The sequence below is a fragment of the Ciconia boyciana genome, chromosome 14 (assembly GCF_034638445.1).
Source record: "Ciconia boyciana chromosome 14, ASM3463844v1, whole genome shotgun sequence".
Classification (NCBI taxonomy): Eukaryota; Metazoa; Chordata; class Aves; order Ciconiiformes; family Ciconiidae; genus Ciconia; species Ciconia boyciana.
This window is the reverse complement of record NC_132947.1, coordinates 934,109-958,466: the sequence shown is the minus strand read 5'-3', so window position 1 is coordinate 958,466 and position 24,358 is coordinate 934,109. Positions and strand designations below refer to the sequence as shown.

The window sequence follows — 24,358 nt, the reverse complement described above, 5'->3', positions numbered from 1 at the left end:
AGGAGGAGGAGGGGCTGCCCAGCACGGGCAGGGTTAAAGCGCCATGTAACCGGAGCGCGGGGCTGTCGGGGGCCGGCCGGGGCGCGGGCGGCGGCGAGCGGCGGCGCGGCCCCGCTGGACGGCGCGTCCCGCCGCGGCGCAGGTGAGCGCGGGGCCGGGGCCCGGGCACCGGGGGCACCGGGGGACCGGGGGCCGCGGCCGCCCGGGCCGGAGCCGCGGCGCATCCTCGTGGGCGGCTTTGTTGTGCGCGGCGGCGGCGGGGGACAATGGGGCGGGCGGGGGCGCGGCACCGGGCGCACCGGAGCGCGGCGGCGGCTGCCGCGGGAGCGCCCCGGCCCCGGCCGATCGGGCGGCCCCGCGCCCGGTTCGCGGGGGCTCGCGGCGCTGCGCCCCGGGGGCTCGGGACAGCGGGCGGAGGGGGCGGCGGGCCCCGCCGCCACTTGTTGCCGGCGCTCGGCCCCCCCGGGCGGGCTGGGGGGGGGCTCGCTGCGCCCGCCGCCCCGGGCAGGGCTCCCGCCCGGCCCCGCCGGTCCCGCCCGCCCCTCCGGCTCCCGTCGCAACTTTCGGAGTTTCCCGCGGAGGCGCCGCGGCCGCGTCTCCCGGGGGCGCGTCCCGGGGCTGTCACGGCGGGGAGGGGCCGGGGGCTGGGGACCCCCCCGCGCCCCGGCCATGCCGGGACGGGCAGGGGAGGCGGGGCAGGGGCAGAGCCCGGGGCGGCGGCGGGAGCACGGCGAGCCCTCCGAGCCTCGGGTTCCCGTCGGTGAAGCGGCGAGTGATGGCTGCGGGGCGGGGAGGGTCTGGGGAGGGTTTGGGGAGGGCTGGGGTCACCCTGCCCGTGGCTCGGCGGGCCCCGGGCAGCGCCGCCCCCAGGCCGGGGGGCACGGGGAGGGCTTCCGGGAGCCCGGGATGCGGCGGCAGCGCTGCCGGGGTGAACACCTTTGTTTTCGGTTCCTGGGGCAGGGATCTGTCAGTGCATCTCGCTTCTTCTCTGTCCGCAGGAAAGCAGCTCCCGGCCGGCGCCTCGGGCGCGAAGTGTCCCCGGGGCTGGGGCCGGAGGGGAGGGGGCGGCCGGAGCCGGGGCGCGCTCCGCTGCCAGGCACCGGCCCAGGCGGCAGGTACCGGCCCGGGGGGAGCTCTGCCGGCATCCTCCTCCTCCCGAGCCCGGGGACAAGCTCCGGTGGAGGGAGAGGCAGGGGAGGGAGAGCATCGGAGAAAGAGGAATGAACTCCGGAGTGGCCCCAACGCGGGGCACAGGTCCCGGGAGTGCGGGAGGGGGGAGCAGCGGGCGGACGCCCGGGGCGAGCGCTGGTCCTGGGGCTCTCTCTGATGCTGCACCGACATCCCTGGGAAGGGGGGGGGGCGGAGAAGGAACGAGGCGAGGGGGGCTGAAAGGTGCTGCCCCTGCAGCAGGACTTGCCTTTTCCGCCTCTGTCTCCAGTTCCCTGATCTCTAACGAAATGAGGGGCGATGAGCCAGGGCGACCCAGCCCCCGGGCGCGGGGAGGGCTGGAGGAGGCTTGAGCCCCGGCTGTGCGGGGCCAGGCGAGGGGAGATGGGGACAGCGAGGTGTCATTGTCATCGCTTTCTGTCCTCTCCTGCAGGGGAACGATGAAGCAGTAGCCGCTCCCGAGGGAGGACCTGCCGCCGCCGAGCGAGACCCGGCACCGCGACGGCGGAGCCCCCGCGGCCCCCAGCCCTGCCCGCAGGCAGCGCCGGCTCCGCGCCGGGCACGTCCCGGGGGGGGGGGCTCGGGAGAGCCGGCGTGGCTCCCCTCGGCGGGACGTGAGCGAGATGAGCATGGTAAAGAGCCTAGAGCGGCTGGAGCAGCGGCTGGCTGTGATGGTGGCTGCCCAGGAGACTTCTCAGGCCTGGTCTTCACTGGGAGAGGAGGGGCCGGTTTGTTTTTTGTTTCTCTTCTTTCAACCGAGCTTTGCTGAGAGGCAGCGGGCGACGCGCCGGAGCCCGGGGGTGGCCGCCCAGGGCCCGGCGGGGAGCGGAGCGGGGCCGGGGCAGGAGAGGAAACGGGGGGAAAATGGAGGGAAGTGCCGGAGCGCGGGAGCGCGGCGAGAGCCGGAGAGGGGCCAGGCACAGGAAACGGGCAGGGGAGGGGAGAGCCTGCCCGTCTTAACGAGCCTGCCTGCCCAAATGGGCTCCCTTTCTTACTAAACTGCCAACCCAGCAACTCTTTTCTTCCCGGGATTAGAGGGAAATGTGCGGTTTGGGGGAGAGTTAAAGGCCATTCGTGTGCGCGATAGCCCAGAGCCCTTGGCAGGAGCCAGGCTGGAGGGAGCGAGCCCCGGCCATTGGGGTCCTTTATGTCTTTTTGTTATTCAAACAGGGCTTGGGTGATGGCTGCCATCCCGGCCATCATGTAAAACGCTTCCCTCCAGCCTTTTGATATGCATGCCCCTGTCTGGAGGCAAAGTCCGTCTGTCTGCCCTGCAATCTCTCCACCTACTGGGGAAACGCACCTGATAAGGGCCGCTCTGTTTTCTCAAGAAGGAAAACTGAAACCAGGCGAGCCAGGCTGGGGGAGCAGCTAGCCCCGGCCCGGGGGCAGCGGGCTCCGGAGGCCCGGCCCGGCCCGGCCGGGACGCCTGGCAGGTGAGCGCAGCCGCTCTGCCCACTCGGGCCAGCCGGCGAGCTGGGCCGGGCGGGGGCCGGGAGTCTCTCGAAGCAGTTAATCTTGTGGCATGGTCTTTAACCAGTTTGGCAAACCTTAAAGAAGCTGGTATTGCAAAACTAGGGCGGGATCCGGAGTCAGCGGGTGGGGTATCGCTGCAGGGCACGTCCTGGTCACCAGGCAGTGGCGGGGCTGCGCCAGTCTCTTGGGGAGCTTTGAGCATCGGAGCCGGAATTCTGTGTTATTTTATTCTCCGTGGGTTCTCGTACGAAGCGTATGGCTGTAGTGCATGCCTGTATGTTTGCAGTGCATTAAGCGACGCAGACGCTGCGGTGCTGTTTCTCTCCTCCTCCCGTGAGACAGAACATGCGAGGGGAGTGCTCTGTTTCTTATTATTTTTGTAATGCCCTGTGTGCACATGTTGGTGTGCGTTTCTGCGAGGGGAGGCGAGGACAAAGGGCTGAGCCTTCCTCCCGAGCAGGAGGCGGTGAGGCTTGCGAGGAGGGTGGCTCCTGCCGGAGATCCTCGGCGGTTGGTGGGGCGGGGGGCCGGGTGCCCCTCTTCGGCAGGCAGGACGGTTTCGAGCGTGGGGCTTCATTGCTCGGTGCAAAAGGCAGCAGCCATAGGAGAAGGGATGGGGTCTGCAGTCCCGCTGCCTCGGTGTAGGTTTTTGGGAAAGCGAGAGTTTAACTGGCTCTGCTGTTTGGGTCGTGGTGTGATGTTCCCTTTCCTGCTTGCGTATCAGAGGATGGCGACGGGATGTCCTTGAGTGATCTCAGGTGGTGCAGCTGGAGAAGTGCACGGAGCAAGCAGTACGTATGCTCCTGCGTATGCACTGCCTGCTCCTGCACGTACGCTGCAGGCCCTGCCTGCACCTGGTGACCCGAAATGCCTGTGCTTACGCCAGTGCCTGCGGCCGGGTCGTGCGGACTGGCAGAGCCCTGGTGTGGGGGTCTCCAGCTCTGCCAGGGAGCAGTTGCTTCCAAAGTGAACTCTTTTTTCCCACTTTATAATTGGAACAAAGATGATGTCGGAGTTCCCTGAGCACTCGGCAAAGCTGAGCTTGGCACATCGGGTGCTCAGTCCTGGCTGCACATCCCGCAGAGCAGCTGCCAGGGCTGCCCTTCCCGTGGGGTGAGACGAGAGACCCGGCTGCTGTGTCCCCTCTCCAGCGCGGGGCTGGCAGGGCTGGCAGGGGCACGCTCGCCCCATCGCCTGCCGCGGGCTGGCCCTGCCGGGCGCTGGGCAGCCCCCAGGGCTGAGACAGGAAAAGCCATTTTGAGGTGCAGGTTTGAACCTCCTGGGCTCAGGCTCCCGTCTGAGGCTCCCAAACAGGCTCCTGACAAAGGACCGAATGCAAACGTCCTCTGAAGGTCCCGGCAGGGCTTTGAGGGTGCAGATGTTTCGGAGGGCTGGGAGTGGCCATGGCTGCTCCGGTCCTCCCTGGATCTTAACAGCCTCACGCTGCCCCTTCTCCCTGTCCCCAGCCTCTCCTCTGGGTCACCCTCATGCTAAGAGAGCAGTGTATCCTCTCACACCTCGCTGTATGGATTCCCGAGTGAGATTCGCTATTTTTTGCGAGATTAACTATTTTTTGGTGAAGTTTGCTGGTTTTTGCGGCGGGATCACCGCTGGCTATGATGGCTGCTGTTCTGCGGCATCGCAGGCTGGGGAGGGGGAGCAGACCCTGGAGGAGCTGACCCGGCTGCGCTGCACCGGGGTGTGTTGCTGCATCCGAGAGCATCCGGGGCCGGCGTGCGCGGGGCCGGCGTGCGGGATCGGCCGCCCGGGCCAGGGGCAGCCCAGCGAGTCTGGGCAGCTCCCAGGAATTGTTCGCCGGGTCTGGGAGCAGATGTGCTGCAGCAGTGGGATTTCTGCACACAGCTGTAGGGGTTTACGCAGCTTTAGACTCCCTCTGGTGCCGTTCCTCTCCTTCTCATCCCTTTGTTGAGGAGATGTGTCTGTGGGGGGAGGCCGGACGTGCACCCGGGGCTCTGCCTGCGGAGGTGGGTGCCCGACACCTGTTTTTCTTTGTGTTTGGATGTTACCAGGGTTTTAACGCTGCCCTCGGCATCCGAAACATCAAACCCCAACTGGTCTTTGTTTGTCAGGGGTGCTGACAGATGATCTCAAAGCAGAAATCTCAATTGTTAGGGAAGCAGTTGGAGGCGATGCTGAGCGAGAGTGCTGGGGAGGGGGCGGCCGGGCCGGGGCCCGGGGTCTCTTTGGGGCTGGGGGGGACGGGACTGCTTTTGCTTCCTAACAGGGCCTTAGGTGGGTAAAGCCCTGCTTGCTCCTTAGCTCGTTGAGCTGAGTTACGTGCTCCTGAAATGACTGCTGGCGAAGGGGCAAGTTGCAGCACAGATCCATAGCCCGGCAATGAGGCAGCTTCGTTAGCGTAGTCCCGGGCACCTCTGGGAGAGCCTGGGAGCTTCCACTTCCGAAAACAGGATCCAGGGAGGGCACCCGAGGGAAGGCAGAGGCATCTGGGCGCAGGCGAGGCGTGCCTCCCCTCTCCCGGGGGGACGCCTGGCCGGGCTTTATCTGCGCAGCAGCAGCTCCTGGGGCGGGGGGCCGCCGGCACTCGCTTCCCCTGGCCCCCGGGGCAGGGGGTGGCGGTGCCTGAGCCCTGCCGGCGCAGACCCCTGCCCTGCCCCTTCGCCCCGGGGCGGGGGAGCCGAGGCCGGGGGGCAGGAGGAGTTTTCTCCCTTTGGGGGAGTTTAACTCGCTGCAGGCGCCAGGACTTTGCCCCCCATGGTGAGCTGTTTGCCGCGTCCCACTGCTGCTGTAACAGCCCACCCGCTGCTGGGTGTGCTGGGTTTGCTGGGCAGCCGGAGCACAGTGAGGCTGGTGCCCGGGGGGGTGGGGCGTCCCCTGGTTCCCGCAGGGTGACCAGGGGATGTGCAGCTCCCCTCTGGACAGGGTCTCGAGCCGTGGCCGGGACCACTCCGGCAGAGCCAGCCTGGGCATACAGGGGCAGACAGGGGCCGGGCCGGGCCAGCGCAGCCCTGGAGAAAAGCCCGGGTGCTTCCCTAAGGACAAGCGGGTTGCATCTGGGGCCTCCGTTCGCTGGAGCTGGTGGATCTTCAGGGCTGCCGCGTTTGTGGGGAGGTTTTGTCCAGGTGCCTGTTAGCTCCCGGTGCCACTCCAGATGCATCTCCAGTCAGACCCCTCTGCTAGGGACATGGGAGGTTGTGGCTGGCTTGAAGAGCTCACGCCATCCGCTTTGCCTTCCCTGGGGCTTTCTACACAGCTAAATTTCCTTTCCACTCTGGCTTCTACAGGCGACCATGAAAAAGGACAAGAGTCACGGCCGGGATGAGGCGGACTGCAGGGCAGAGCTGATCCTCATCAACGGGGACTGCACCGATCCTGCTAACGACCCACCCGCCCTTGTTCTGGAGGCAAATGGGAAGCCCAGCGCTCCAGGTGAGTCTCGCCACGCCATGCCCGGGATGCACCGTGCCCTGGATGCGCAGGGATGCACGGGCCCAGGGATCTCCCAGCCGTCGTCCCGAGGGCTTGCCAGGGGCTGCAGCATCGTGGCCGTGGCCAGGCTCCCTCCGTGACTCTGCTGGGTTTCTGCTTTCCGGCGGCAAGTCCGGGCCATGGCGACAGAAGCGGTTGTGGAAACGGCTGCCACGCTGGGATGCTGGCTCTGCCCCTTGCTGGTTTAACCCCCCGGGAGCGAGGGAGGCGGGGAGCTCCCACCCGCCTGAGGAGTGCTGCCGGCCCGAGGGGCTGCGTCGCAGGTCCTGGGATGCTCCGGTCGTGGTCCCCAAATCCCACCTCTTGGGTTCACGAGGTCCTGCTTTAAATGACCTGGTGACAAGCCCTGAATAGCAGGCATATGGTTTCCTTATGCCTCTGAGCTTTCAGGAACAAAAAAGTACATAAGAAAGTACATAAGAAAGTACGAAAAAGTACATCTCCCCACGCTTGCTGTTAGAGTCCCTCCCAGTTTTGGGGGCAGGTGGGTGATCTGGGACTGCCGGTATCAGCAGTACCGTGATGGGGAGCCTCGGGGACACCGCTTGTCTTCTGCTCTCGGCCACATTTCTCCAAGATGAGGTTTCGGTCTCTTCAAATCACGCCTTGCTGCTCGGAGCAGTCACGGGCGGAGGCGTGCGGGGGCATGGCCAGGACTGCTCGCGGAGCCTGAGGCTGCTCTGCCTTGTCCCTGCACAGATGCCGGGGGTCTGGGGCTGCCGTCCCTGAAGAACAAGAGGGTGAGCAAGGGAGACCTCTCCAAGGAGGACCTGTCCTGGCCGCTTGCTCTCGCGGGGGCTCAGGAGGTGAGTGCTCACCAAGGCTGCTCTGAGACTGTGCTGCCCGGGGGCCCTGTGGGCTGTCTGCGGGGGGCAGCGGGTGCCCGGGACCCTCGCCTGTTCCCCTCCGGGGCGGCTCTCGTGCTCGGTGCCGGGGGAACAGTCCAATGGCAGATGCAATATTCATTTACAAGCATGATATTTGTTTTCATTTTTAAATTCCTGATTTACATTATGTCAGCAGCAGCAGGAGGGTGTGGTGTGTGATGCAGCGATGCCAACTATGTGTTGCAGCAGTCTTAATAATTATTATGCTAATATTTTCTTTAAAAAGTCCTGGCCGTATTGATGGACCGGAGCATCTCGTGTCTCCCACTCTCACGGTGGCCTGCTTTTAGCTGCTTTGGGGCTGGATCCCAGTTTTGCCCTCCCTCCTTTTGTTGACTAGGTTGACAAACCTCCAGGGTCTGGAACCATTTTTGCCTGCTGGCTTTATTGTTGTGACTTTGAAATAAAACCCCAAGGTTGGAGATCTGCCTGTGACGAGGCAGCTTACAAAAGAAGGAGCCATAAATCCAACTGGGGTGAAAATTCTGCTTTCCCACTACGTCGGGTTCGGGGGCTCTTCACTTGCAAAATCTCATTTCATTTTGAAACTCTGTTATGCCGGATGCAGGAAACATGCCTGGGTTAGACTGTTTGTAAACTGCGGCTGCTGAAACCGCGGGGGAAAGGCTGCCCTGGGTGCCTCTGCAGGGCCGGGCTGTGGGAGGGAGCGCACCCACGCCTGTGTGAGAGCACCCACGCCTGTGTGAGCGGGGTGCTGTGCCTGGGACGGCTGCTCTGCTGGGGTCCGTGGCTCTCCCGGCAGCCGGTCCTCCCGGCTGCTGGCTCCCGCTGCTCTCGGTCGCACCGCTGTGGCCGTAGCTGCGAGGAGGGAGGGTATAGGAGGGTATAGTCGAGGATGCACATGACAGCTGGAAACAAAAGTTGATGTAAGCAGCTGCTGGTGGGCTGCAGCCCCAGGGCAGGGTGCTGGGGGCTGCAGCGATGGGTGCTCCTGAGCACGGCTGTGCAGCCCAGCAGAGATGCTGTGAAGCGCACGGGCGCACCAAGGGGCTCAGCCCGAGGTGCCTCCCGCAGCTCTCTGTGCTCCTCTTGCCTCCTTGCCGCTGCCGCCGTGCCTCCAGCCCACCAGGGCTCCGGTGCCACTGGTGCCCAGCCCCGAGGAGCGCGAGCTGTCCCTGTCCCCGCATGCGGCTGGCGTGGGGAAGGTGTCCGTGTTCTGGAGACCTCTCTGTTCTGCTTGCAGGTGCGGCCCCGGGGCAGCGCCGGTTGGGAGAGCAGCCTCAGGCAGAAGCCCCCCGTCCGCCTCATCTTCCAGGCAGGGCAGACCCGGCATGAGATGAAGATCAAGGAAACAAACAGCATGGAGACTCTCAGGGACCTGCCAACTCCCCTGCGGGTGAGGGTCTGCGTGGGGCCAGGGCTTCCCTGGGGCTCCCCTGGGGCTCCGGAGACCTGCACTTCTGCTGTGCCCTGGCCAAGTGGCTTCAGACAGGTTGCAGCCTCTCCGTGCCTCAGTTTCCCCTGTGAAGTGGGGGTGTGTGTGCCGTTGCTTGCCCCTGCTATGAACTGGGTGCTTTGAACACGCTGGGGTGAACTGGGGAGAGGAAAAGGGAAGAGAGCAAGTGGTGCACCGTTTTCTATGTGTCTTGCAAGTAAAAGCAGAGCAGTTCTCCCTCAGACGCCCCAGTCCTGGGCCCTCCCCTCTGTTCCTGGCTGCGGCGGTGCCCCCGATCCCCGGCTCCCCCTCTCCGATCCCTGGCTGAGGGGCTGGGGGTGACGTGGGGCAGGTCTCTGCTCTCCCCTGCCCCTCTCACTGCCTTCCTGCTGCACTCACGCTCTGCTCCCTCTGCCGCACAGAGCTCCAAGCGGCGCCCGGCCGCATCCATCCCCATGACCACCATCGACCTGACGGAGGAGGACTCCCGGGACTCGTCCCGGAGCAGCAGCACGCTCTCTGGCAGCAGCTCCCAGGAGGGCCAGAACGGCTCCGCTGAGCTGGGGGCCGAGGAGCCGGAGAGCAGAGACATGGGGATGGCGCTGGAGTACCAGGTACGGAGGGGCCAAACTCTGCTCCTGCACTGAGATCCTGCGCCGGGGATGGTGCAGGGCGAGGATGAACCTTCCTGGCTTGTCCCAAGCCTGCAGGCGAGGGGACCCTCTGGAAACCTCACTGCTGCTTCTCCTGCCTCCTCTTCCCTGCCTGCCCTTCCCTGTGCGTCCGGGGTGTGATGGTGCTGGGCTGTCCCCATCCATCGGGCAGTGGCAGGGCAGCGGGGTCGGTGCTGCTCCGAGGGCACCCTGCTGCAGATGGGCGGCGTGCGGGGACCAGCCCCACCGAGCCCCTGCCTGTGCCGCGCGTGGGGCTGCAAAGCCTCCAAGGGCCCTCGGGAGACGCGTGCGCAGCACACGCCGGGCCGACGGCCGTGCCCTGCCCCGCCGAGACAGGCAGTTGCGTGTGCAGAAAATGTTTCTGTCGGGGGATGCTGGAGAGGAATGAAGCTTCTGGAGCTGCAGAGGAGCGTGATTCAGTGCCTGCGGGCGTCAGGGCAGGGCCCGAGACTTGCAGGAATTGGGCAATTGCATCTTGCTGCATAATTAGGTGCCTAATTGCAGAACAAAGCTGGGAAGGAGGGCTCTGCAGGCGGAGGTGACTCTGCTCCTGCGCGAGGTGCCTCCCTGGGCACAGCACCGCGCCGGCGTGACCCCCGTCAGGCTGCCTGTTGGAGGCCCTTGGCATGGTCACGCCAAAATTCCCAGCTCTTCTTTTTCTTCTCTCTGTTTTTCCTCTGCCCAGTTTCCTGCTCTCCCCTGTGGGAACAAGAGGAGGGTGGGTGCCCTCTCCCTGGGGTGCAGTGAGATGAGCCGAGCTGTGAGCCCCGTGAAGGGGGCTTCCCTGTGCCAAAGAGCAACCTCGTCCGCTCGGGGAGCGCGGGAAGCAACCTCGTGCAAAGTCCTCCCTGCCGCAGGCAGGACACGTAGCATCCCCTGCCATGCTTCCCGCGTCCCTCAGCCTGGGCCGTGCCTCGTGGCTCAGCAGCAGCATGCAGTGAGCCAAATTCTCCCAGACGAACCTGGCTGCAGTGGACGAGGGGATCAGGAGAGTCTGTCTGCGCTCCCCGGAGCTGTTGCCTGCCTGCCCTGCTCGTTCCCATCACCGGGGCTGCTGCCAGCCCTTCTGTGACAGCCCGAGCTTCCTAGCTGCTGGTTTGTGTGAGGGCAGGAAAAGAAAAGGCTTCCCGGTGTTTGCAGAGACCCCGGGAGGGCAGGCAGGAGTGGGCATGCACGGGGTGCTGGTGCCAGGAGGGCTGTGCAGGACGGAGCATGCACTGCGCTGCGTGTGCCAGGCGCCGGGCTTGGCGTGGGGCTGGCAACGTGCAGAGCTTCCCGTCGAGCTCCTGCGTGGTGCAGGGCTGGGAGCCAGCGCTGCCAGGGATGGGCTCTGCCATTTTTTTGAGGGAGGGGGGTGCAGCTTTTGTAGATCATTACACAGAGGTCCACACGTGTGACTTCGCTCCAGTGAGTTTCACACGTGGCGGAGCAGCTCTGCAGGGTGCGCCGTGGCCGTTCCCCACGCTCCAGGGCTCTCCTGCACGGCTGCTCAGATAAAATGGGGAGTTTGTGCTTTTGGCTGATCTGTGTTGTCCTCTTTTGCCTTCAGGATGGGAAGGAATTTGGAATTGGGGAGCTCGTCTGGGGAAAGATCAAAGGTTTCTCCTGGTGGCCTGCGATCGTCGTCTCCTACAGAGCCACGGCCAAGCGCCAGGCTGTCTCAGGCATGCGGTGGGTGCAGTGGTTCGGAGACGGGAAGTTCTCTGAGGTAAGCCTGCTGCCTGCCCCTGCCTGCTCCCGGCTTCGCCCAGGCTGAAGTCCCCTCCCTTGCACATTTCTGCCATCTGTCCCGTTCCTGGGGCTGCCTCTGGGGTGTGCGTGCGCCGAGCTGCAGCCTCCCCGGGCAGGGACCCCGGGGTTTAGCGTGGTCGGGCTCTGGCATGCTCTCGTGGCTCTAGTGTCTGTAACTAATGACGGGCCACCGCAGGTTGGTGGCAGGGTCCAGCAACGGGGATGTCTGCCCGGCCCCTTCGCAGGGTTCTGTCCAAGCCCTGGTCTCTAGGGCTGCCCCGGTCGCTCCCTGCGGGGTGAGAGATGCCCTCCTGGAGCCCTGTCACCCCTCGGCCGTCCTGCACCTCCCCGGGGCTGCAGGCAGGAGGGAGGGAAGAGCTGTGCTGGGTGCCCGTGCCACGCCGGCTGTGCTGGCAGAGGTGCGGTGCCAGCAGAGGGTGCAAAACACCCATCCGAGTCGCTAAGTGCGATGCCGCTGCCTCTGCTCTCCTCCCTCTGCCGCTTGTCGCCCTCTGCAAAGCCGATGCTGGGCTTCCTCACGTGGCTGCACAGTCCAGACAAAGCCCCGGCAGTGCGGCACGGCCACGGCCCAGCGCCCTCGGCTGCGGTGTGAGAGCCGTGCTGGGAACCGCTGGGCTGCAGGGCCGGGTCTGTGGCACGGGGGGCACGGTGCCGTGGGGGACACGGCTGAAGCGAGGCATGCCTGTGCCCGCTGGTAAGCTTTGTCGCTCTCCCCCAGGTTTCTGCAGACAAGCTGGTGGGACTGATGGCCTTCAGGCAGCATTTCAATTCTTCCACGTTTAATAAGCTGGTCTCCTACCGACGAGCCATATACCATGCCCTGGAGGTAACTGCGGAGTAGAGCTGGGGTTGGATGGACGAGGTGCCAAGTGAAGCGGCCGGGCTCTGTGGGGGGCAGTGGGATGCAGGGAGAGACGGGCTGTGCTCGGGGTGGCTGACGCAGCTGAGCCAGCGAAGGAGACGCTTTGCTGGGGCAGGAAGAGATGCCCCAGCCAGGAAGCTGGGCGTCTGCTCAGCCCCGGCGCCTGCAGAGCTCGGGCAGTGTGCGGGGAGGTGGTTGGGGTTGGGGCTTCCCGGCTCTGCCCCCGTACGTTGCTCTGCTTTGCATCTGGGGGTGGTTCTGGATAATGCCTGCGAATCACCTTGAGAGCGATCAGTGAGGGAGCTCCTGCCACCGTCCAGAATTAATCATTTCCCCCATCTGCTGGGGCGATGCGGACAGAGGTCTGTAGGAAAACCCTCCTTTCTCTGCTGGGACTATTTCCAAGTGCAGCCATGGGGCCAAACTCGGCTTATCCAGGGGGGATTCAGGAGTAACCGCTGCTGCTCCAGGGTCTCCGTGCTCCGGAAGCCCCTGGGGCCGGGCTCCCTCGGGGCTCTGATGCGTGGCAGCATCGCGGTTGCAAGGCAGCGGCACACTGGCAGGAGGTGTCCTGGGCTGGTGCCGGATGCCCTTTGCAGTCGGGGCTGGCACTGAGGGCCCCGTGGGTCTGATCCCATCCAGGGGATGCATCCCGCTCCGGGTTACGCTGCTGCAAACCCGCAGGCACCTCTTCTGCCTCTTCTTTGCTTCCCGTTGCTTGCCAGGGAGCAGAGTCTGGGTGAGAGCTGGGGCTGGGCTGTCCCTGCTCCTGGCTAGGCTGGGGCTGGCGGAGGACAGACCCGCTCCTTGCAGGGAGGGGAGGCACAGGAGCCGGCCGAGGGCACGCCCAGCGCAGGAATCCGGCAGCTGCCGCTGTGCCGGGGACGCCGAGCCCTGCGCACGTGTGTGCGTGGTGGGGGCCTGGGACCACGGCCCCGGCAGGCATGTGGGCCACGCACGCTGCAGCCAGGCTGCTCTCTGGCTGGGGACCAGCGCCAGTCACCGTGGCCCACGCCATCCCTCCTCTCGGCAGGTTGCCCGGAGCCGGTCGGGGAAGACGTTTGCAGCCACCCCCGGGGAGTCCCTGGAGGAGCAGCTGAAGCCCATGATCGACTGGGCGCTCACCGGCTTCAAACCCTTGGGCCTCAAGGGGCTGCGACCGCCCAAAGCGTCAGGTGAGGTGGTGGCATGAGCTGGGCACGGGGCTGGTGAGGGCAGCAGCCGCCGGCGCCCAGCCGCCGGGGTTGGCCCTGGCTGAGCCTGCTCGCCCTCTGTCTGCCGCGACCGTGCTGGCCCAGTCCCGAGGTGGCCCTGGGGCTCCTCGCTCCTCACTGGGGTCCCCCACCGCAGCATTGCCAACAGCCAGAGTAAAGCACCCTCAGGGCCATTGCTCCTGGAAGTCAGTGGCCTGGCTGAGCCTCGAGCCATGCGTGGGGAGCCCGGGTGGTCAGGAAGGGCTCTGGTTTTGGCTGGGGGAGGCCTGGCAAGGCTCGGCAGGAGATGTCCCCCAGTGCCCTGGGGAGCTCCTGGGGCCGGAGGCTCGTCCCCAGGGAGCCACCTTTCCCTTGCAGAGAATGGGGCCCTGAGGAACGGGACGGAGGAGGTGCTGTCCCTCGAGCAGTGTCCCCCCACCAAGAGGCTGAAGACCAACCCCTGCAACAACAGCAAGGAGCAGCGAGTGGAAGAGGACCAGACCCGAGGTAACCGGCAGAGAGAGCTGGGGAGCGGCATGGCCTGGGCTGCGCATCCTGAAAAGCACCGGGAAACCTCTTTGGGAAAGGGCTCGGTTCTTTCCGGGGGCCACGAGCTTGGTTTCCAAAGGCAAAAGCTTTTGTGGTCTCATGTTGCTCGCTTGTGCCTTACAAGACACCAGCAAACCCGGCTGCAAGACGTGGTGCCACAAGCTGGGCTCCATTAATTGCTCAGCTTGGAAATGATCTGTGTGTTGCTACTTTGAGCTCTAGCAGTGAAAGGACCTGGGTTTTGAACCAAAATTTCTAACGTGCCTATGGCTTGCCTTCTCTGTGCAACGCTCAGCAAAACTGTAGCAGTTTTAATGCAAGAAATAAGGCATCTGTAAGTAGAGTGCATTTAAAGTTTGTTACATAAGTAATGATAAATTTTTTTTTTTTTAATTTTATAAAGAGCAAATGGTTTCCGAAGTTACGAACAACAGTGGGAGTCTCGAAGGTAATCGATTGCCATATCTCTCTTGGGAAAAGATGTGGGGCTGATGCAGGTGCTTGCAGGCAGCACGAGGCAAAGATCGTGGGTCCCTTTTTAACTGCACCGTGTAGAGAGGGGGAAAGCGCTGTGCCTGCAGGCTGCTCGCCCCCACAGACTGCTGTGCAGATCCTCCCCTCGGGGCCTGCCCCGGGGAGCCACGGCTGCGTCTGGACCCGCACCGGTTCAGACGAGGGGCTCCAGCCTCTGCAGCCTGCGGTGGGGTGGAGGCGCGGGGTCTGCTCTCCTGCACGGGGCTCCCTGCCCCAGGGTGAGCGGAGCTCTCTCTGTCACGCAGACAGCTGTTTGTCCTGCGGGAGGAGAAACCCGGCCACCTTCCACCCGCTGTTCGAGGGAGGCCTCTGCCAGACGTGCAGGGTAAGTGCTGCCGTGCCGGGGCTGAGCGGGAGGCTGGGGCTGAAGGATGGGGTGCAGAGTCCAGCCCCGCTGCAGCCAGCGCTGTTGGGACAGGAGGGGTGACTGTGCCAGATCCTGGCCATGCCTTATCCACCTTGGGGCTGTCCCTTGGCGTGTTCTCTCCGCTTGAAGCACCGAGGATGTGCATCTCCGAGCTCTCACCGTGCACCAGGACAGAGCGAAGCTGCGTTCTCTGTTCACGCGCTCAGCACGGATCCTGATCCTCTGTCCTTCTCTCCTCCCGGCTGTCCTTTTGCTAGGATAGATTCCTGGAGCTCTTCTACATGTACGACGAAGACGGCTACCAGTCCTACTGCACCGTCTGCTGCGAAGGCAAGGAGCTGCTGCTCTGCAGCAACGCCAGCTGCTGCAGGTGGGTCCCGCGCATCCCTGTCTCTGCTCCTTGGGCTCAGCTCCCAGCATTGGTCCTGGGGAGCTGCTGGGGAGCCGCAGGGAAGCAGGGTCACTGTGCTGGTGCCCAGCTGGCTGCCACACAGCACATCCCAGCACAGCCTACCCGTCCCCGCTGAGCCACTCTGCACCTCAGTAAGCCCCGGGGAGGATGGCAGGAGCTTTACCCATGCCTGGGTCACCAGCTTGTGTTAGCAGCCCTAAAAACCGGGGTACTGCCTGGAAAAACATCCTGCGAAACAGGGTGGGGGCTCCGGTGCATGGCAGGGGAGACTCCAGGAGAGGCTGGGGTAACCCAGAGGGGTTTCTGGAACGGGCACGAGCTGTTGTGGTTTGGGCAGGTGCTTCTGTGTGGAGTGTCTGGAGGTGCTGGTGGGGCGAGGGACGTCGGCCAAGGCAAAAGAGCAGGAGCCCTGGAACTGCTACATGTGCCAGCCCCAGAGGAGCTACGGGGTGCTGCAGCGCCGGCAGGACTGGAACACCCGCCTGCAGGACTTCTTCACCAGCGACAAGGGACAGGAATATGTAAGGGCTGCGGGCTGGCGAGCCCAGCGCACTGGGCTTTGGAGGAGAGGGCTGCAGAGGGCAGGGTGAACAGCTCCAAATTCCTCAGTCCTCTGCCTTGGTCTTGCTCATCCACCCTCTCCAAGGATGCTGGGCTCTTGGCCCCGCAGATGCTCCCCTGAGGGTGGAGGTGATGCCTGTAGAGCCAAGGTTTGGCCTCATAGAGCATTGCAGCACTGCCCGGAGCTGGGGCTTCATTGCTGTCCTTTCATTGCAGGCTGCACCCAAAATCTACCCAACGGTCCCACCAGCGAAGAGGAAACCTATTCGAGTGCTCTCTTTATTTGATGGCATAGCAACAGGTGAGGCACTGGAAGAGCACCGTCCTGGCGGCTCGCAGCACTGGGTGTCAGGGATGAAGAGTTTCATAGCCTCAAACCTGTCTCTGAAAGCTTGGTGGGGAGAAGGGGATGAGGGGCAGGGGGATCCCCATCAGAAAGGGTTGAGGGCAGGGGGGGATCCCCATCAGAAAGGGTTGAGGGCAGGGGGGGATCCCCATCAAAAAGGGTTGAGGGCAGGGGGGGATCCCCATCAGAAAGGGTTGAGGGCAGGGGCTCCCCTTCCTGCTGGACAGGAGGGAGGGATGGAGGGATGGAGGAGGGCATGGGAATTATGCTCACAGAGGTTCCTGCTGCGCCGAGTGCCATCTCGGGTGGCTGGTTTCACTGGGAAGCAAGAGCTGTGGGAGTGCTGGTAACCTGGCCTCTGGTGAAGAAGTGCCTCAGGGCAACTGGTTTGACTCAGTTCACTCAACTCTGGAGTTCTGCTTTCTGGGAGCAAACCTGCCTGGAGGAACGGGTCCAAAAAATAGTTTGCTCATCCAGAAGTCCTGTGTGACTGCACCCACCTAGGACATGCAAGAGTGGCCACATCGAGCTTCTGTGCTGACGAAGGAGACTGGGAGACTAAAGAGAGCAGTGCAACCTCAGACCTCTGTCCCTTGGCAGGGTACCTGGTGCTGAAGGACTTGGGCATCCAAGTGGAGAAGTACATCGCCTCAGAGATCTGTGAAGACCCCATTGCTGTGGGCACCATGCGGCATGAGGGCAACATCACCTACGTGCATGATGTCAGGAACATAACCAAGAGAAATGTGAGCACCGCTTCTGCGGGAGGGCTGGGGAACGTGGCACCACGGCCGCCTGGGTCTCACCCCACCAGCCCTGGGACGGGCTTGCCCCCTGCCCTGCCGGGGAGGAGAGACCCGCTTGCGTGGTGTCTCCTAACTGGGTCTGTCTGTTCGCTCTAGATCGAGGAGTGGGGTCCATTTGACCTGGTGATCGGTGGAAGCCCCTGTAACGACCTCTCCCTTGTCAACCCGGCCAGGAAGGGGCTGTATGGTAAGGCTGCTTTGCCTCTGCAGGGCTGGGTACCCCCAGGGTGTTCCTGGGGTGCAGAGCCACCTTAAAGTCCAGGGAAGTGGTTCAGCCCCAGTCTGCGTGGTGGTGGCGGTTCCCCTCTGAGCTACAAACCGTGGGGTGGCACCTGCAAAGCACAGGCTGTCTCCATGCAAGATGCGGTGGGGAGGGCAGCCAGGCCCCCCGGACCTGTGCCACCCGTGCCACAGCTGGTCCCAACCTGCCGCTCCGGCTTTCTCCCTTGTAGAAGGAACTGGGAGGCTGTTCTTCGAATTTTACCACCTGCTCAACTACGCCCGTCCCAAGGCGGGAGAGGAGCGCCCTTTCTTCTGGATGTTCGAGAACGTGGTGGCCATGAGGGTCAACGACAAGAGGGACATTTCTCGGTTTCTGGAGGTAGGGACTGCTGCTGGCTTCGGGAAAGGCGTCGGAGCGGGAGACGCTTGCTGGGCTGTGCAAGGTGTGCCGAGGCTGTGAGGGTTTGGCTGTGGTTTCGTATGGCCCCGATGCTGGAAAACCCCCTGCCTGATGCACGCGCCAGGACTCGCCTTTTTAGTCTTGGCTCTGGATCCTCTCTGGCTTTCAGCAGGTTAACCCTGAGCACTAGTTCTCTGGGGGAAGGTTTTTGCCAGCCTTGCAGAAAGCATCTGTTGAGAGCAATGCCTGTCATTTCTAGGGAGAGGGAGGTCAGGGACTGGAAAGGATTTTTAACTCTGTGCTAGCCAAGACGGGCTGTGGGTCAGCAGGAACCCACATGTGTAAAAGCCCCATCGGAGGCCGACGGTTCTGATCCTGACCCAGAGAAATCGGCACTGAAGCATGATGTGATTTTCATCAACTGCTGGCCATGGCTATGGCGTGGGAGCCCATGTGGCCGACCGAACCGTGCGCTGGTGTGGAACGAGGGTTTGTTGGGGCTATGTCCTTAGGAGGATTTGCTGAAGACTTTTAAGTCCCCGCAGTGCAGTGGAGAAGGGCTTCCCATGCAGGAGAGGGCTGAGCCCACACCTCCTCTAACTTTTATTTTTTCCCCTCTCGTGGCCTGCAGTGTAACCCAGTTATGATTGATGCTATCAAGATATCAGCTACCCACCGAGCACGCTATTTCTGGGGCAACCTTCCGGGGATGAACAGGTAATCGTTCGCTGTTGTTTTGAATCTCTCGCTGTAGTTTTGTTTTGTTTCGTGGTGCTTGTGTGGTGGTTCTTTCCCCCTTGGCCCTAAGCCCAGCTCCTGGGAGCCGAAGAGCTGCAGCTCCCACACGGTGCAGGTTCCCTGTGGTGATGTGCACGTGATAATGTGCTTGTCAATGAGCAACGATGAGACTGTGCGAAAAGTGTAGCAGCGTCCTCTGCCCCCCGACCTGAAGCCTCTGGAGGGAAGAGTGATAGGGCTTGTGCAGGATGCTGCACGGTGTGCCTAGCTTGGGGATACACGTGTGCGCCAGCCTTTCTTTAAGACCCAGGCTGATGTGGGGGTGCCGTATGGCAGCCCTGTGCCCCGGTCAGTGCCGTGCAGGGGTTTGCCGGAGATGAACCCGAGCAGCCGCCTTGGCCGGGGCCGCTCAGCCCAGTGCAGCGGCGCGGGGAAGCTCACGCTATGGCAGGCGGCTGCTGCGGCAAAGCACGACTGCGCTCCTCCAAACTTTGTTCACACCTCGCAGCACCCCAAATTCACGGCAAAACACAACAGAAGGACTTGCAGTAGAGTAAAATCCAATTACTAGCAGTCCTGCACCCCAAATACTTCTAGCAACAAAAACTGGAGTTTTCGCACAGCCAAAGCCTCAGCCAATAAACACAGACTGGTTTTAAATATTTTTGCTTGTTTATATTTAAATTGCCGGTATTTGTTGGAGCTAAAACTAAAGCTGAGCTAGAGGCATGTAGGGATTTGAAAGTGAAATGGCAATTACCGAGCCTTTGTCGTGTCATGCCGTTTAAATGGCACTTGAAATGGCAAGCGCCCAGCAGTGACTCAGAGCTATCTCCATGAAACAGCCCGGGGCCGTGCCTGCAGAGGTGCCTTGCTGAGCAGGGGCAGGCGGGGTGGCATGGGCACAGGGTTCCTCCGAAAGAGCTACCTCAAAGAGCTACCGAGGGCACTGGGGAAAGTGGGTCGGCACTGCCCAGCCCCGTTAGGAGCGGCTAACGAGCGAGGACGGCGATACTGTTCAGGCTGTACAGGGCTCTGACCGTGCTGGGGAGCAGAGTGCCCTTCCCGTGGGAGACTCCTGAAGCTTATTGCCTCTCTGGGTGGCTCGGGAAGGGAGCTGCCCCGGGGAAAAGGGCTCCTGCGCCTGCCCTGGGAGGAGCTGCTCTGGTCTGGCATGCGCTGGAGCGGGCAGGAGCTGTGAGTTTATGGCAAACGGCCTCTAACAACTTGGTGGGTACTTGGAGAGTGATCTATTGACCTCGGCCAAGCCGGAGAGGCTGCATGAGGACCTGACACGCAGAGCTGGGAGGAGGAATTTTCTATTGTCTTTAGATATTTAGTGTTTGCTTTTTACTCCCCAGTATTCAGTGGTAGTGCTTATTCTTGGCTGAGAGATTATTGGTGGCTCTTCTGTTTTGCCTTTTCTTTTATTTTCCTAATCCAATTTTAAAACGGAGCCAGCATGCCGGGATCCTAATCCCTGCCAGCATCTCCCTTTAACTGGGAGATCGGAACTCTGCTGGGGTGTGTTCCCAGGGGCATCGGCTGCTGGGTGTGCTGGTGGAGGTGGCGGTGGGACCCTGCTGCAGCTCATGGGACAGCAGCGCTTCTGCTCCCTCCGACAACTGCCTGGAGCAGCGATGCTCCGGTACTTGACACTTCTGCTCCAGCCTTTGAGGCAGGCAATCTGCGGAGGTGACTGGTATTTTGGTAGGAAAGCTGTGGTGGCTGTAGGACAGGCCATCGGGGGGATGAACACATCACTGTATGCCGCAGGAAAGCACTGCACACTTGCTGTGTTTCACCTGGCAGGCTACACGTCCGGGCGCTTTGGTAAGACAAGAGCCCCATACTGCGTCCTGGCTATGAGAAATTGTCTCTTCATTTCTGTAAGACGCAGAACCTGAGATGATAGTGACCGCCCAGGGCTGCTGCTGTCCTGTCAACTTACCAGGGTGTACATCAGCATCTCTTGTCCATCTTTCGGCTCGCCCAGGGGCACCACTGTTTCTGTACAGTGTATATCAGTGCAACTTAGCAGCTTAGTGGACTCCAGAGCCGGAATAGAAAATTTTAGCATTGCTGGTGGTTAATTTTGGCTGCCCTCAGTGTCTGTAAATGCATTGGTGCTGTGAGCCCCCGGAGCCGGGGCAGCTCGCCGTTCTCTGCCCGCAGGCATGTCCGGGGTGCGAGGCACGTGCACATACTTCCCACGTATAGATTTCTGCGGGGCAGCAGGTGCAGCGCGGCGCTCCTTCATTCCTGGCTTGACTCCGCTGGATGGGTTGCATCCCGAATCCACAGCTGGCTCTGGGCACTTGGTCCCTGTCCGCACGTGGGTTAAGTCGTATGGGGCAGATAAGCTTGCACAGATAGGCGCAGGATGATTTGTCAGGCTACCTGCGTCCGCAGGAGCGGGGCGGTAGGAGATGTGGGCTCCCCTCTGTCATTCCTGCTGCTGCCCTGGGGCGAGTCTGCTGCTGGCTCTGGGCAGAGCAGGAACAACTGTGTTGCCTTTGCCAAAAGCTCTCAGGGCTTCGGGTGGAAAACGATACGTGTTTACTGCTGCTCTAGGCGAGAAAATCGGAGAGCTGGCGGGGAGCGGAGCGCTGGCTGTTAGCAGCGAAAAGCTTCTGCCGAGCGAGACTGTAAAATGGGCTGGGGCTCGAAGGAGCTGCGGGCTGGACGTGGGGATGGGGCAGAGGGACGCCGTGTCCTGGCCGCGGGTGCCAGGGGAGCGGGGCAGCTGCCAAGCCTCACCCCCCCTCTTCTGCCTCTGCTCCGCAGGATCTTCGGCTTCCCCCTCCACTACACGGACGTCTCCAACATCGGCCGCGGGGCTCGCCAGAAGCTGCTGGGGAGATCGTGGAGTGTCCCCGTCATCCGGCACCTCTTTTCCCCGCTCAAGGATTACTTTGCCTGTGAATAGCAAGCCGAGCCTCCCTCGTCTCTCTGGTAAAGATGCACAGCTCCGCTGCCGTGGCGGGAGAGGGACGGGCACAGCCGCCGGACTCTGCCACGGCACCATCCCTCCCTGGCCACGTGCTGCGGGAAGGCAGCCTGGCCCCGCAGGGAGAGCTGAGGAAATGTCTTTAACCAAAGAACCTGGCAGGGTAACTTTTCTTTAAAGGGACTAACGGCAGTGATACGTAGAAAATGATGGACAAAAGAGCTTTAATTACCCAGCGCAGGAAGCTCTGTGCATGACTGATGAGATGAGAAGTCTCCTCCAGAGCATTAAATATTCCGTTTTAGCCTAGAGCTGGAAAGTCACAACTTGCTGAGCAGTAAGTGTGGAGGCAGCTGCCGGGGTGCTGCAGACAAACTTGAACTATAGTGAATTATTGCTTTTCCTAAACAAACAAAACCTCTCTTGAAGCAACTGCCAAAAATCCCCAAACTGTAGCAGCAGGTGTAAGGGACCCTGGTCAGGTTACATACACTGAACATGCAGGATACAGAAACCAAATCTTTTTTATTTTTATTTTTAAGACTTTTTTGATGAATTTTAATTTTGTTGTTTAATGTCTATTGCTGCTTTAAGGCATTACATAAGAATGTGGAGATTCCTAGACCTGAATGTAGCTGAAACTGAACTGTGAGGTGATAGAATTACTTTTTTAGCTAGAACTAAAGAAATATTGTTTTATATGTTTGGCTGTAGTTTACAAATATTCACTACTTCCTTTTTAAAGCATCTAAAACTTTTAGTTACGTTTTAAAATCCTGCTGAGCGGTTTGAAAGCTTACACAGTAATCGGAGCACGGAGGATTTGGGCTCCGGTGTCCATAAAGGAAAATGTTCTCTGAGCATTCATTTCCCAAATGAATGTGGTGCATCGGCAGGAAGGATAGCGTAGTGGTCAACGTCGTCTTCAAAATACAGCCCCCTAAAACGTCATGTACGATGTCACGAACCCGAGCAGTATTGGCAGTGCGTTAGCTGTGGCGCAGGGGGTTCCTTGCAGGGAAAATCCCACCCAGCCCCAGCAGGGCCGCGGGGCTGTAGGGTCCAGGAGCGCAGCACTGGCCTCACCCCGCGCCCATCCTGCTCCGTGGGCAGGGGGAGCTGACCCCGCGGCGGCAGCGAGGCGGGAAGGCTGCTGCGGCCGGGGGCTGTGCGTGTCCCCCCGCTGCAGGCACTGCCGCTGGGGCGGGGGGTGTGTGCCGGGGCAGGGGCAGGGCCTGGGGGTCCGCAGACAGGGGCTGTACCTCTCCTTCCTTGCATGCCCATCTCCCCGTGCATGACTTCGTGCACGGAGGTGGGATGCTGCTGGTGCTTGTTACGTGCCCAGCCCCGGCCCGGCAGTGCTCTGGGGGGCTCCCGGGGCCATACCCCCAAACCGGGAGCTCCCACGGCCGCTGCGTGCTCACTTCTGATTGCCCTCCTCCACTCCCTAACTTTGCCGGAGTGATTATCTCGCTGTCCGTGATGTCCTGGGCGTGCTGTTCCTATGGCCAGCGTCCGGGGAGATGCGGGTGCCTGCGCAGCCGACCCCCTCCGTCTCCCCCAGGTTTTCCGTAGCTGCGGGGCTGCTGTCCCAGCTGGCGTCTGCTGGGGACTTTTAACTCCAATGCACATTTCAATGCACTGAAACAACTCGTGACGTTCCCCCCTCGGTCCCCCTGTCCTCTCCTACCTCTGCTGTTCACTACAAACTGTCACCTGGCTCTGGCAGAGTCCTTGGGTGCCTTCTCAAAATTAGGCACGTGCAAACTGTGGTTTTGTGTTGGGCCAACCCTTCACTCGATGCCAGGCTGTCTCACGAGGTGTTGTACAGCATCAGTGGGAAATGAGAGCTTCTCTCCTGGCTCCTTCTACCTCTCTGACACGCGGGGACCCCCTTGCACCCCCTCACGGGTGGTGGAGGACGGCAGCCTCCCTGAAGGAGGGAGCCTCCCATTTTCCACTCTTGTGTGCAGCTTTCCACCCCGTGCCCGTCCCCAGGCTCAGAGGACCATCTTCTCTCGGTCTCCAACCCAAGGCTGCACTCAGGAATGGGCAGGAAGGGAAGCCCAGGTAGTTTAAAGGCTTTTTTTGCTTGGTCCTGCCCCGAGGTTACTCTTTAAAGTCTTCCATAGGGGTTCGTTCTCAGTGACGTGTGTTCGAGTCGCACGCCTTCGTTAAGAGAACGCTGGAGAAAGCCAAGCGGTCTCCTCCGCGTCACTGCTGGCATCTGCAACGCTTGGCAAGCGCTCGGGGACAAAGTAGCACCCTCTCGACACCTTTGCCACCGGCCCCCTGGCTCGGAAGATGGCGGGGCGGGTTCTGTGGGTGCTGGAGGTGTTCGGGAAGCCTGGCATCGCCACCGCCGCGCCAGCTGGTTTTGGACCCCTCGCCAACCTCTGATCCTTATGCCCAGCCTGGACCCGGGTCACAACACTAATTCCTCCGCCCAGCCGCAGTCCCCACACGGAGCCCGACGCGGGGTGACAGCCATCCTCTGCCTTGGGATCCTCTGGAGGATTTTGTTTTTCCAAACTGGGCTAACACGTAGCCTCCACTCCGTGGCATCTCTAATTTCATATTCCAGATCTCACATCCTTTCCTATCTGATCAAAAGAAAAATAAATAGACGAGAAAAAAAAGGACTTGGGGAAAGTAAACAAAGATAAAAGAGGAATGAGAATTGTCTTGGCGTTAAGCTTACTTGATAAGAATTGTAGTAGACAAGTCTTCCTTGAAATATTTTTCCCTGGAAGAGCTGCCTTTTATTATGACTTTATAAAAATCTTGTAAGGAGAGGTAGATTTCAGAAACGCCTTTTTAATACTTTTTAAAGGTTTCTAACTCTCCCTGGTGCTATTTTTTTAGGTTAAGGATTTTTGATGTTGAAAGTCTTGCGGGTTTTTATACAATCTTTTAAAAATAAAAGAAGCGTATCGTTTTGTTCAACACATTTCATATGGTTTTTGTATCGGGAGTGTGACAACTCAAAACCGTGCCTTGTCCACGCAGTTTTACTGATTTTCGTGTGGGAAAGAACGGGGATCCAGGTCAACAGTTTACCATGTCGGGGATCCATGTTAACAGTTTACCATTTATCGCCGTCTAATTAAAAATCAGTATTTCTGTATGACCGGACAGTCCTTATTTGATGAAGTCATCGTGTGAAGAAGGGGGTGTTACACAGGGACGACTTTCACAGCTGGGCCGGGCTGCCCCTTCCCCCGTTGCCCGTTGAGGTGACAGGCCCAGCAGAGCGCCCCGGGGAAACCAGACGCGTGACACCAAGGCAGCGGGGCCGGTGCCGGTGCCGGGGCCGGGGCCGGGGCCGGGGCCGGGGCCGGGGCCGGGGCCGGGGCCGGGGCCGGGCCGGGCCGGGCCGGGCCGGGCCCGGTGCGGCCCGCGCGGCCCCGGCGCCACCGCGGGGCCTCGGGCCGGAGCCGTGAGAGACCCCGCCGGCACGCGGGATGCCATCAAAGTGGGCGGGGCTAGCGGCACCGCCAATGGCAGGCGAGCCCGCGGGCGGGGTGGGCGGAGCCGCGCCGTAGCAACGCGGCGGGTCTCCCCGCCCCCTAGCAACCGCATGCCCCTCTCCCTGCGC

The 24,358-nt window shown here is 61.7% G+C and overlaps 1 protein-coding gene across 1 annotated transcript; it reads left to right on the top strand.

The window, feature by feature from the left end:
• Positions 1-73: 73 nt before the first annotated feature.
• On the top strand, positions 74-21,074 carry DNMT3B (DNA methyltransferase 3 beta). The gene is made up of 21 exons (XM_072879069.1): positions 74-142; positions 999-1,115; positions 1,601-1,895; positions 5,907-6,051; positions 6,811-6,917; positions 8,203-8,355; positions 8,817-9,008; positions 10,618-10,776; positions 11,539-11,646; positions 12,716-12,857; positions 13,254-13,382; positions 13,828-13,872; positions 14,204-14,283; positions 14,583-14,695; positions 15,075-15,258; positions 15,515-15,599; positions 16,245-16,390; positions 16,547-16,637; positions 16,903-17,051; positions 17,704-17,789; positions 20,598-21,074. Exons 3-21 carry the CDS (start codon positions 1,791-1,793, stop codon positions 20,737-20,739), a joined length of 2,361 nt encoding a protein of 786 aa, XP_072735170.1. The 5' UTR covers positions 74-142; positions 999-1,115; positions 1,601-1,790; the 3' UTR covers positions 20,740-21,074.
• The last annotated feature ends 3,284 nt before the right edge of the window (positions 21,075-24,358 follow it).

Excerpts from the sequence above, each read along its gene's own strand:
- DNMT3B (XM_072879069.1), top strand. The coding sequence starts at position 1,791 with ATGAGCATGGTAAAGAGCCTAGAGCGGCTGGAGCAGCGGCTGGCTGTG. Across the intron at positions 1,896-5,906 it reads CACTGGGAGAGGAGGGGCCG|GCGACCATGAAAAAGGACAA; the intron begins GTTTGTTTTTTG and ends TGGCTTCTACAG. Across the intron at positions 11,647-12,715 it reads CCATATACCATGCCCTGGAG|GTTGCCCGGAGCCGGTCGGG; the intron begins GTAACTGCGGAG and ends TCCTCTCGGCAG.